This window comes from Trachurus trachurus, assembly GCF_905171665.1.
Source record: "Trachurus trachurus genome assembly, chromosome: 19".
Classification (NCBI taxonomy): domain Eukaryota; kingdom Metazoa; phylum Chordata; class Actinopteri; order Carangiformes; family Carangidae; genus Trachurus; species Trachurus trachurus.
Window position 1 is genome coordinate 1,169,274 of NC_139913.1, and position 13,227 is coordinate 1,182,500.

Genomic DNA, 13,227 nt, shown 5'->3' on the forward strand with positions numbered 1-13,227 from the left:
TTGGCGGAGTTGAACCAGCAACTTTTAGTTTAGTTTAGTTTAGTTTAGTTTACAATCCAAGGAGACGGGCGCGGTCAGAGAGGCTTAGTGGCGTGTTGTTTTAAAATGTTTTCTCACTTCCTGTTTGGTGACATCACTTCCGGGGGCGGGGCTTGTCCGTCCGTTGTCCTTTAATTGTCATTTTAAATAAAGTTGTGTGAGCGGAGCCGTCACAGCGTGCTGCTCAGGATCTCTGACACCTGAGCGTTGGTCTGGTCGTCTGAGTCCACGTCGGCCGCGGTGGCGGTGGCGGCGGCGCCCTCAGGCTCCTCCCCCTCTATGACCACCGACACGCCCGCAGCCTTCATCATCACCTCCTCCTCTTCCTCCTCCTCCTCCTCCTCCTCCTCCCAGCCCCCCCTCCCCCTCCCCCTCCACTCGTTGCCCGGCGACAGCTCCCTGCACGGCTCCACGAAGATGCGGCGGACGTGCGGTCGCGGCTCGCGGTGGCGTCCCTTCCTGCTGCTCTCCAGGACGCAGGAGGCGTGGCTGACGTAGGTGGCGGCGCCCGGCGCGGGGGGGGAGCGGGGGGAGAGGGGGGAGCGGGGGGAGGAGAGGGAGGGGGGGGGCAGGTCCAGGTCCAGCTGCTTGACGGTGTAGACGCCCTCGGACAGCGAGCCGCCGCCGTAGCCCTCGCCGCCGCCCCGTAGCCAGCGCTGCGGGCCGCTGAAGTACTGGCCGCGGTGGCTCCGCGACAGCAGCTTGCGCTTGGCGGCGGGGGGGTTGGAGAGGAGCCGGGGGAGGGCGGGGGGGGCGAGGGCGAGGGCGAGGTCCTCCTGGTGGCTCCGGGACAGCGACAGGCCCTGCAGCGTCTTGGTGGCGTCGGACAGAGCGGGGGAGAGGAGGGGGGAGAGGGGGAGGGAGGGGGAGTGGGGGAGGAGGAGGGGGGAGGAGAGGGGAGGAGCCTCCTTCAGCAGCGAGGGAGTGGGCGGAGCCACGCTGCACCTTCCACAGAGAGAGAGGGAGGAACATCATCATCATGACATCATCAGCGTTAAACATGGACAGTTTCAAACGGTTTCATAAAGGTTTGGTTTAAATCAATCTGTTTGAAGATTTAGTTACTAGTTACTTTCCCCAAAAAGTAACTGACATGATAAAAGTAATCCATTACAAGTAAAGTAAGTATTACGCTAATTTTTCATAAAAGAGCTCAAATATGTCAAATGACTTGGACCCTCCCCCTAACCTCCTGTTGATCTGCAACTAACCAACTCACTTGTTGGTTAGTTGCAGATCAACAGGAGGTGAAAAATTAACGCAATAGTTATTTTACTTGTAATGGATTACTTTTATCATGTCAGTTACTTTTTGGGGAAAGTAACTAGTAACTGTAACCAATAACTTTTTAAAAGTAACGTGCCCCAACACTGGTCAGCTGTGAGCAGGTCTCACCTGAGCTCGTGGATCTGCAGCACGTCGGGTGCGCTGCCCCCCAGCGAGAGCACGGCCTGCTGGGAGAGGTCCTGGGGGGGCGAGTACAGCAGGTCCAGGTCGCGGGGGCTCAGGGCGTCGCTGGAGTCGTAGTCGCTGTCGGTCGGCAGGAAAACCTCCGAGAAGCCGTCCTCATCCGAGCCCAGCAGGGAGTCTGAGGGGGGGGGGGGTCAGAGGTCAGAGGTCAGAGCGTCTACACCCACACCAGAGAATTTCTAATACTGAGGAGAAGTGCCACTCTCGTTCCACTTCCGGTTCTGGGAACACCTCTCTGTCCATGTGGGGGTGCTCGCAGGTGAGAGCAGAATGAATGGGAGTCAATGCGGATACACCCCTAAAAATCCACTTTTCTCTGGAAATAATTATTTTTTCAAGTAATTTGAATATTATTTCCAAATTCAAATTGGAACGTTTTCTCCCCCAGGATGACGACGGAGGTTGGCCGACCGAGCAGCTCTGCAGACCGGCTGCTGCTGCTGTGATGTCTCGGTCATTGCTCCACAGGTGGAGCTTCACTTCTCTGAAAACATCGGAGCAAACTTCCAAACAGCCGTCATTTGGATGAACTGACCGCATATTGAGAGTCTAAACAGTTACTTTCTCCCTTGAAAAAACATTAAAAGTTAATAAAGTGCATAATAACAGCGTTACAGAAGGAAATAAAACAGCTTTTCGCCTGTTTTACAGCTATTGTGTCATCAGGTGGGATCTCTGGTCGTAAATAGTCGTAAGTCCGTCACTGACCAGTCAGCATTCATTAGCAGAATGCTAGTGAGTTATGGGCAACAACAGCCCAACCTGTAGGAAATCGAAAGGACAGAACTTCTCAACAATTTCACTTTTAACCTATAATCCATATTGATCTGGCAGAAAATACAACAGTATTTGCCCATAGGACCCCATTCATTCTGCACTCCTAGTGGAATTCTGGTGGAACTGCAACCAAGTTGGATACAATGGGGCTAATTAAGGCTCGTCGTAGACTGACTCTGGTTAGTCCTGATATGGGGGGGGCGGGGCTACTCACCGCTGATGGCCTTCCTCCGGTGCAGCTCGGGGGAGGGGGAGGGGGTGGGCAGGTAGTCCATGGTGGAGGAGGTGGAGTCGGTCTTCTGCTGGTTGGCCGAGTCGCTGTCCGAGGCGCTGGCGTCCACCAGGCAGGTGATGGCCACGCCCCCTCTGGGCTGCTTGTAGCGCGCGTACTGCAGCGCGTCGGTGATCCACCGCAGGTCACGACGCATCTCGTCCAGCTGCTGCACGCACAACAACAACAACAACAACACACTCAGTCACAACAACAACAACACACTGAGCAACAACAACTCAGTTCACACCTTGATCTGATTTATCAATGAATCGATACTTTGTTTCACAACTTTATTCGCCTAGAAACACAGGAACTGTCCTTTAACTGAAAGTGTCAATAAAGTTTCATCGTATAATATCATGAGTGAAGAACTGTGTGTGTGTGTTTGAAGAAAATTAAGTGTGACAAAATGTTAAGCAGCAATTAGCGCAGGAGAGCACTTAGCGCCAGACACACACACACACACACACACACACACACACACACACACACACACACACACACACACACACACACACACACACACACACACACACACACACACACACACACACACACAGACTGACAGCAGGGTGACTGGGCTGGAAGGAATGCTGAGGCTGCGACGGAGTCAGAGAGGAAAACATGGAGGAGGTTCCTGCTCGTCCCACGGAGAGAGAGAGAGTCACACAAACACACACACACACACACCACAGTGTACAACCTCTACACCACAATGAGTAATCGTGGTGCACAATTATTTAACAATTAATTGTACAATTAATTGTAACAAGTTCGTTTGTCTAAATACCAGCTGTTTACAATTTTGTTGGGACGAATTTGGCGCTACTCAAGCTAGCCGTTGTGACCAACGCACTTCCGGTTACTTTCACAAAATAAAACACCCGTTGCCCTTTACATACAGAAAACCATGACGATAGAATTTGTGCTTTTACTTTGAAACAGGAAGCTAAGCTACCCTCGATGTAGCTAGCTTGAACCAAAATAAAGCGTCTTTGCTTGAACCCTCCGTTTTGACCGATCTCGTCCCGTTAGCGGCTTTTGACCGCTCAAGATGCCTTACCGGAGAGTTTTGTAGCTCTGAGACGAAGATCGGCCCGCCGGTTTCCCTTTAGAGTTGCTGAAGAGTTTCTCTGATGACTTTAGGTGGAGGCAGGCTAACACTACCCATACACTTCCAGTGTTTGAGCTAAGCTAATTAGCGACTTTAGGTGGAGGCAGGCTAACACTACCCATACACTTCCAGTGTTTGAGCTAAGCTAATTAGCGACTTTAGGTGGAGGCAGGCTAACACTACCCATACACTTCCAGTGTTTGAGCTAAGCTAATTAGAGACTTTAGGTAGGAGGCAGGCTAACACTACCTATACACTTCCAGTGTTTGAGCTAAGCTAATTAGCGACTTTAGGTAGGAGGCAGGCTAACACTACCTATACACTTCCAGTGTTTGAGCTAAGCTAATTAGCGACTTTAGGTGGAGGCAGGCTAACACTACCTATACACTTCCAGCGTTTGAGCTAAGCTAATTAGCGACTTTAGGTGGAGGCAGGCTAACACTACCCATACACTTTCAGCGTTTGAGCTAAGCTAATTAGCGACTTTAGGTGGAGGCAGGCTAACACTACCCATACACTTCCAGCGTTTGAGCTAAGCTAATTACGGCGATACGGCTCTATCTCCCTTGTTACTGCACGCACAGTGGAAAGGATGGTGTCTATCTGCTGGTCATGGACTCGGGAGTGAGGCAAGACACGTAAAAAAAAAAAAATGTTGACGTATCCCTTTAAACAATTGTGACATTTATGGGTCACCAAGCAACAAGAGACACGGTGTCTGACCTGGATGTAGTCCAGGATGAGCTGGTGTCTCTGTTTGGCCGTGGCCACCTCTCCGTCGCTGATGGCCTCCCGCAATGCCTGCTGGGTAATGAGGGCGTCCAGGTCCAGGACGGAGGACAGACGACAGTACAGACTGATGAACTTCTCCTTGTAGCTGCAGAAGTGGACTGAGGACAGACACACACAGGAAGCACACCATCACAATAAGAGCCTGTGCTTTTATTTTGAAACACCTCAAACTAGTATTGACCTTTGGATATAAAATGACATCACTCCTTTCTGTCAGATGATGATGATGTCATGTGGATGAAGAGGAACTAGTTTGAGCGGCGGAGGAACACGGAGACTGTGGCTCGGTGTGTGTTTGACTCATCTGATCACAGGAACATGTCGCTCTCTGATCTGTGAGTGTGTGTGAGTGACAGAACACACACACTTTGCTGTGTGACAATCTGTCGTGTTGATTTCAGCTCCGACTGAAAACCTGAGAGGAGGTGTGTGTGTGTGTGTGTGTGTGTGTGTGTGTGTGTGTGTGTGTGTGTGTGTGTGTGTGTATTAGTTAGTTTATTAGTTTATCATAGATCCTTCTTCCTTGGGTTCCACAGTTACAATATTAACATTTTTAAAAGTTCATAGCTCAATATGAACACATATACATATAAATATACTAATACTTGCAAACATATTCAAGTATTTAACAAAGATATGGTAGTTACCGTATTCTGGACTATAAGTTGTGCTTTTTTTAGTAGTTTGGCCATGCGACCTATATTTAGAATATCAAAAATATACGCTATGTCATCTATGACGCCGTACACGTACAGTGTGGTGACTTTATCGCTAAATCTAGCAACTTTCCATATTAATTAAATGTTTCAAAAATAAATGTGACTTGTATATGTTTTTTTTCTCTTCATGACGTATTTTTTGACAGATCATGCAACTAATACTCCGGTGCAACATATAGTATAGTCCGGAAAGTAGGGTTTCCTGAATCAAACAGGTCAACTGGGTCATGTGTTAATGAAGCAACGACAAATACAAACAATACACCAAAGTAAACCTGGAAGAAAAGACGGAAAAGTAAAGATAAATTAAAAATAAATAAAGCAGACGTATGGAAACTCTTAACAGAATAGGAAAAAAAGTCTAAAAATGAGATGCAACTTGTAACAGAGTGTGTGTGTGTGTGAGTGTGTGTGTGTGTGTGTGTGTGAGTGTGTGTGTGTGTGTGTGTGTGTGTTACCGAGCTCAAACATCTGCAGCGGGAGGTGCAGGAAGCCAGCCAGGGGGGTGTAGGGGTTGGTCTGCCCGGGGGCGGAGCAGACGTCGTCGGCCGCCGGCAGCAGCAGCAGGAAGGAGACGCCATGACCGAGCTCCACCACTTCCTGACTGTAGAGACGGAAGAGACGGGCCTGCACACACACACACACACACACACACACACACACACACACACACACACACACACACACACACACACACACACACACACACACAATTAGTTTTCTGACATGAAGTGGCTCAGACTGCATTTACACGTGCCCGGCTATTTTCATAAACGGACATTTCCCCCTCTCCGTTTATAAAAAAAACTACGTGCACACCAGTCCGTTTTCAGAAAACGTTTTGTTTATACTGACCCGTGTTTCTATGCCGTCAAGAGCCAAACCTGTAGGTGGCAGTGTAGCGAGAAGCTCAAGCCCACGTTAGCCAATCAGAATCCCGCACATGATCCCGCATAGCAACCTGATAGCAACAACAAAGTCACTTGCCCTCCTTGTGTGTAAAGTTTTAATATTTTTCCATGTGAGAAAGTAACTGTTTAGATCCAAATCTACGGCCAGTTCATCCAAACGACGGCTGTTTAGAAGTTTGCTCCGATGTTTTTCAGAGAAGTGAAGCTCTGCAGCGACCGGGACATCACAGAGGCAGCAGCCGGCCTGCAGAGCTGCTCGGCCGGCCAACCTCCGTCGTCATCCCGGGGGAGAAAACCATCGCTAATTAACTTACCCGCAGGTTTTTAGAGGTTTACCACCGGCTGGTTAAATTATTTTAGGAGATAAATGTTGGTCTCATTGATGAAATCTAACACCTGTATCAGTAGCATTAGTTAGTCTGAATGTAAAGTGAAGCTTCCTGTGTGTATTGGACAGAAGAGCAGCGCTGCCTCGGGACTCTGTATGTACAGAAACCACCACATTTACAAAAATAAATGATTATTTTACAATGAACCGATCAGTCTACAATAAGTTTTATTATTATTATTTATTTATTTTATTAGTTATGTAATATGGTTACGGTTAGACGTCAGGGTCTGACGTCGGCTACCCAAATCTCAGCTTTTCTCTGTTTACATGCAAACGTGCAAACGGAGTTTCCACTCTGTTTTTAAAAAGCATTGTTTTCAGGGGCGTTTTCTCCGTTTGCGTCTAAACGGAGGGTGCAAACGATGGTTAATGTCTCCTATTTTAAAAATAACCGGGTACATGTATAAACAGGGCCTCAGTGTGTGTGTGTGTGTGTGTGTGTGTGTGTGTGCACCTGGTGCAGAGGTAGGTTGATGTGTTTCAGCAGAGCCTTGATCGCCGTCTGCAGCTCGTAGAACAGTAAGGGGGCGTGGCTTTCTGCTCGTGGCTCCGCCCCCTCGCCCTCCTCCTCCTCCTCCTCCCTCTGACCCACGGCCGACAGCGTCTGAATCCAGTCCCACTCCTCCCTGCACACACACACACACACACACACACACACACACACACACACACACACACACACACACACACACACACACACACACACACACACACACACACACACACACACACACAGAAAAACACACACAGGTGAGAATTCAGTGTTGTGTCGTGTCCAGAAATTCCTGTAATTGAGCTGAAAAACCTTCACTTCAAGTCGACAGGTGAGACCAGGTGTGTATGTGTGTGTGTGTGTGTGTGTGTCTGTGTGTGTGTGTGTGTGTGTGGTACCTGGACACGTTGGCGTTGTCACGGATACGGCTGTGACAGAGCATGTTGGGGGTCCTCTGGGACACCAGGACTCTGATCTGGTCCACGGAGCTGCTGAGCTTGAGGAAGCCCAGGTAGAGGCCGGGGGCCAGGCGGTGGGCGCTGCGCCGCTGGTAGGACAGGAGGTCCTGGGGGGGGGGATATGATAATATAATAATTAATATATAATATAAAGTTTGTTTTTGTTTCGTTTTATTTTGGAAGTTTTGTCACTTCCGTCTGTGCATCTTCCCACAAGCAGGTCCACGAGCGTACACTGCAAAAACTCAACATCTCACCAAGAATATTTGTTTTATTTCTGGTCAAAACAAATCTCATTGTACTTCAAATAAGACTCATCACATTAAAAAGCAGCTTGTTTTTAGACACTTTTTACTTTTTTCAAGCAGATTTTCACTTGAAATAAGTAGAAAAATCTGATAGTGGAGCAAGTTTTTCTTTCTTATTACAAACACAAAAAACTTGCTTTCACTGGCAGATTTTTCTACTTATTTCAAGTGAAAATGTGTTTGAAACAAGTGAAAATGATCTAAAAAGTTCATTTTTAGGTGATGAGTCTTATTTGAAGCGAAAAGAGTTTAGTTTTGACTAGAAATAAGACAAATATTCATGGAAAGATTTGGAGTTTTTACAGTGTAAAAGAGTAAAACACACAGAATCAATAATGAGACGACAGACGACCTGACGACTGCCAACAAGAAGAAAGACGCAATAAAAAAAAACAAAAACCGCTGATGCACGTTGCCTTCAGGGACAGTTTTTCATCAACAGTCTCTGTATTTCCCTCTAAAACAACTCTGTGTGGTAACGTTGTGTTATTATCTCATAGCGTGGTGAATGTGCAGCTCACAACTTGTCCACCAGAGCGTTGTGGAGTTGTTGGATTGTGTATTTGATGAGTTTGATGATGAGGGAAACCAAGAAATCCCATAATGAGCCTCCGTAGCGTAGCTCTGAGCAGCTCACGGCTCTGCTCCGCCGTTCTAAAAACAGCTTGCACCGACAATTAAAGGTAACGAACCTACTGCTATGACTATAGGGATTATGATGATGGGCCAGTTTGACAAAACGTTGAACTATCCCTTTAAATGAATTAAAAACACCTGTATGGTGATGATGAGGATGTCCAGCGCGTACGGCTCCTCGGGCGTGGACAGGGACTTCCTCTGGCTCTGCAGCTTGGTCACCTGCATCCACTTCCCGCTGAACAGCGAGTGCTGACTCTCCGTGTCGCGCACCGTCACCAGCAGCACGTTGCCGTGGCGATCCTTGATGGGCTCGTAGTGGACGCGGCCCAGGTTGTGAGTCCCCAGGAGGTTCTGCAGGTGGAGAGGGGAGAAACTCAAAATCTTTCCAAGAAAATTTGCCTTATTTCTTGTCAAAATGTCTCATTTCTAGTCAAAACTAAACTTTTTCCACTTAAAATAAGACCCATCACAAGAAATTAACTTGTTTTTAGATAATTTTCACTTGAAATAAGTAAAAAATCTGCCAGTGAAGCAGGTTTTTTGTGCTCCTAATTAGAAAGAAAACCAGGAGATCTTTCCTCCCTGTGTCAGACTCTATAACTCCTCTCCCTTCATTAAAAGGGGAACATAAAATATGTCTAAGCACAACAACACACCTCATTTCTTAAATTATGTTTTGGCCCCTTGGCATTTAGCACTAGTATTATATCATTTTGAATTATGTGTTGCACTTAAATTAAGTAGCACAGTATTTAACCTGTGTCTAGGTTAAATGCTAATCTATCTATCTATCTATCTATCTATCTATCTATCTATCTATCTATCTATCTATCTATCTATCTATCTATCTATCTATCTATCTATCTATCTATCTATCTATCTATCTATCTATCTAAACTTGCTCCACTATCAGATTTTTCTACTTATTTCAAGTGAAAATCTGCTTGAAAGAAGTAAAAAGTGTCTAAAAACAAGCTACTTTTTATGTGATGAGTCTTATTTTAAGTAGAATGAGATTTGTTGACTAGAAATGAGACCAATATTCTTGGTAAGGTTTTGAGTTTTTGCCGTGTGTTTGAGGTGGTGATGATGTCACGGCGAGGGGGCGTGGCCTACCTGCATCTGGCTGGCGGCCGTCAGCATCTTGTGTCGAGCCTGAAGCGTTGAGGACGAGGACATGGACACGGACATGCTCTGTCTCAGCCACCGCACGTCCTCCCACATGCAGGACAGCTGCTCACACACACACACACACACACACACACACACACACACACACACACACACACACACACACACACACACACACACACACACACACATGGTGAGACGCCGTCCGCCACCGCCGCCGCTACACAACAGGTCCAGGTTTTTATATTCTAACCTTTATTTAACCAGGTTTGTCCCATTGAGAGACCTGGCCAAGAATGACAGCTGTAATGGTAAATCTTAATATTCCTTTGTTTTAATCACTTGAGACGTTCCTACGCCCTACTTTCCCAGACTTCCTTCTGCAATTGTAAATTCAAGTTCCTTTACACTGAACCATCTGTGATGCCCAACTTCCCACTTCCTCATTCACACTCAAACCCCTTTGTATTTTAAATTGTATCTCTTAACTCCATATAATACCTGGGGAGACCGGTGATGATACCTTCAAAGGTGAAGGTGTGAAAACACAATCAGGGAAGGGGCCGGCCAAAGGACACAAACACCCCAGAAGTGGACCTTCCCTCAGCTATAAATGTTTAGGTTTTCCCATTGTCTTTGTCTTTTCTTTACCATCATCCACTCGGATATGAACTGACCTTTCCTTGCAAGGAAATAAATGCATGTCGGCCGGCGAAGTCTCTATTTCATTATTCATCAACAGCAAACGGCTAAGAGTTTCCACGACACAGCACATAGTCACATTAATTAAAAACACAAAATAAACAAACAAATAAACAAAACAAACAAAAAAAACCCCCCAAAAAACAATTGAAATGACAAAAGTCCTGAGAGCGGAGACTGTAGAGACTGTCGGCCCTGTTAGTCAAGATTAGAAGGGATGATAAATAAGATGGAGTCGTCTCAAGAACAGTCTTGTAAATCAGCACGTACCAATGGCCGAGTCGGCGCACATACAGTATAAGGATGGTCAATTTACTTTACTGTACAAGACACAATGATGAGTTAGAGCTCCACAGGTTGTAATAAACCTCAGAGCACCATGATACACACTATCCAGCATGTGGAGGCATTGAACAGAGGCATTCATTCATACACTGCAAAAACTCTAAATCTTTCCAAGAATATTTGTCTTATTTCTTGTCAAAATGTCTAATTTCTAGTCAAAACTAATCTCTATAAGACTCATCACCTAAAAATTAACTTGTTTTTAGATCATTTTCACTTGTTTCAAGCAGATTTTCACTTGAAATAAGTAGAAAAATCTGCCAGTGAAAGCAAGTTTTTTGTGCTTGTAATAAGAAAGAAAAACTTGCTCCACTATCAGATTTTTCTACTTATTTCAAGTGAAAATCTGCTTGAAACAAGTGAAAAGTGTCTAAAAACAAGCTACTTTTAATGTGATGAGTCTTATTTTAAGTAGAATTAGATTGTTTTGACTAGAAATAAGACAAATATTATTGTAAAGATTTAGAGTTTTTGCAGTGTAGCCTTTATAACACATCACTGTAATCAATAATGGGAAGAAAGGTCGACTGACTCCACCAGTTTCTGTTTCACCCTAAAAGAAAAGCAACCAGACTTGTTTCTAAAATAAAATCCAAGTAAAAGCTTCAGTAGCTATAGCCTATACTGAATATGTCCCCTTTAAAAGAGCCGGTTGCCGTGGAGACGAGCGTTGGTTACCTTGGTGAACCAGAGGAAGTCCTGCATGAGCGAGCTGCCGTAGGAGTCGTCCACCTCCACGATGGGGATCTGGTCCTCGGCCGTCACCAGCAGACTGTCCTTGTGGTAGAAGACCGCCGCCAGGTACACGCCCCTGTAACCACAGCAACCACAGCAACCACAGCATGACGTCACTTCCTGTTTGTTCGCAGGCGCTATGAATGCTGGGAAACAGGAAGTGAGGAGCAGCAGCAGCAGCAACAACAACAACAACAAACCTCTTCAGTGTTTTCACAAACTTGTTGGAGGAGTTGAAGAGATGTTTGAGGCTCCGCGAGACCGACTGCTTCCTGCTGGGGTTCTGCAGCTTGGACGGGTCTGTTACCATGACAACAGATGGATCAGACCGTCAGTACACCTCCTCTGTTCCCTTCCCTTCTCCCTTCCTTCCTTCTTTCCCTTCTTCATTCCTTCCTTCCTTCCTTCCTTCCTTCCTTCCTTCCTTCCTTCCTTCCTTCCTTCCTTCCTTCCTTCCTTCCTTCCTTCCTTCCTTCCTTCCTTCCTTCCCTTTAGACCCAATCTGTTCCCTCCCTCCTTCTATCTTTCATTCCTTTTCCCTTCCTTCTTTCCTCCCTTCTCTCCCTTCTTCATTCCTTCAATTTCCTTCCTTGAATGAATCTGTTCCCTCCATCTTTCTTTCTTTCCTTCTTTCCACAATCCTTTTTCCTTCCTTCCTTGAATTAATCGGTTCCCTCCCTCCATCTTTCTTTCTTTCCTTCTTTCCACAATCCTTTTTCCCTTCCTCCCTTCCTTCCCTTCGTCCTTACTTCTTCCTTCCTTTTTGACCCAACTGACCCAATCTGTTCCCTCCCTCCTTCTATCTTTCATTCCTTTTTCCCTTCCTTCTTTCTTCCCATCTTTCCCTTTGTCTTTCCTTCCTTCCTTCCTTCCTTCCTTCCTTCCTTCCTTCCTTCCCTGACCCAGGAGGGTTAAGTGTGTGTGTGTGTGTGAGGTCATCAGGGTCGAGTCAGACTCTTATCTCCTCCCCCCCCCAGGACAGTGATGCCAATCTCCAGACCCCCCCCATCCCCCCTTGTCTGCTGCTAATTAGGCATCCCATAATGAGGGTGAAGAGACGACAGCCTGACGCTCACACAGAGTCTATATGAGTCATATAGAAACTATAGGGAACTCTCTATGTTCATGTAAAAGGTTTATATAACAGCTGTAGTTAATACACATGTTTAAATGTTTATGACATAGAGATGTGACATTAATAGAAGTTTAAACGTCATAAAGGAAACTAGAGGTGTTGAACGTCTTAAATGAACTCGCAGAAATAAATCCAATATTTCATTTAATTGACGTCTAACTCCTCCATATATGGTCATGTCCTGTGACAGACTGACAGCTGGTCGCCTCGTTAGTCAGCCTCCGTCCTGTTCTCACACACACACACACACTGTTTAAGACTCTACAGCTCCTGTGTGTGTGTGTGTGTGTGTGTGTGTGTGTGTTCAGTCTGCTGCTGAATGGTTTCTGAAACACTCTGCTGCAGCTACAGTTGTGTAACGATTCGTAGGCGGCAGGAAAACTAAAGGTCGTCTGAGTCTGGTGGAGGAGAGACTTCACTCTGAGGACATGAGGATGTGAGGACAAGGATACGCTGCCTACGTTACCCAGGATGCAGCGGGGCGTGCAGATTAGGGGTGAAGAGCCAGTGCACTATTCAGATTCGGATTCGGGCTTTTAAAAAACACTTTGGATTCGTATTCAGGAAGAAAGAAAGCGGAAGTGGGAACACTGACTTCAGCCGAGCTAGTGCTACGCCGAGCTAGCCGGCTAACTTCTGCTTTAGCTCTGGGCTAACTAGAACGGGAATAAAATAATTGAATCGTGCGGCTCTTCTAGACTTTCCAAACGTAATCGGACTGAATGGATCAAATTCTGGTAGAGAAACGAGTCGTTTCACGGAGGTTGTGAAACTCAAAAAAAAATTATCCACCG

At 46.2% G+C, this 13,227-nt stretch overlaps 1 protein-coding gene across 1 annotated transcript in view; it reads right to left on the reverse strand.

Moving 5' to 3' along the window:
- Positions 1 to 209: 209 nt before the first annotated feature.
- ankfn1a (ankyrin repeat and fibronectin type III domain containing 1a) overlaps positions 210 to 13,227 on the reverse strand; it is a gene marked incomplete at both ends in the record, with an annotated part of 77,379 nt that continues 64,361 nt past the window's right edge. The window contains 12 exons of the mRNA XM_083994800.1: positions 210 to 851; positions 945 to 978; positions 1,435 to 1,627; positions 2,501 to 2,726; positions 4,398 to 4,564; positions 5,644 to 5,812; positions 6,942 to 7,113; positions 7,379 to 7,545; positions 8,521 to 8,736; positions 9,502 to 9,618; positions 11,242 to 11,374; positions 11,499 to 11,598. Of these exons, the coding sequence (XP_083850926.1) occupies positions 210 to 851; positions 945 to 978; positions 1,435 to 1,627; positions 2,501 to 2,726; positions 4,398 to 4,564; positions 5,644 to 5,812; positions 6,942 to 7,113; positions 7,379 to 7,545; positions 8,521 to 8,736; positions 9,502 to 9,618; positions 11,242 to 11,374; positions 11,499 to 11,598 (2,336 nt within the window). The remainder of the gene's footprint in view (positions 852 to 944; positions 979 to 1,434; positions 1,628 to 2,500; positions 2,727 to 4,397; positions 4,565 to 5,643; positions 5,813 to 6,941; positions 7,114 to 7,378; positions 7,546 to 8,520; positions 8,737 to 9,501; positions 9,619 to 11,241; positions 11,375 to 11,498; positions 11,599 to 13,227) is intronic.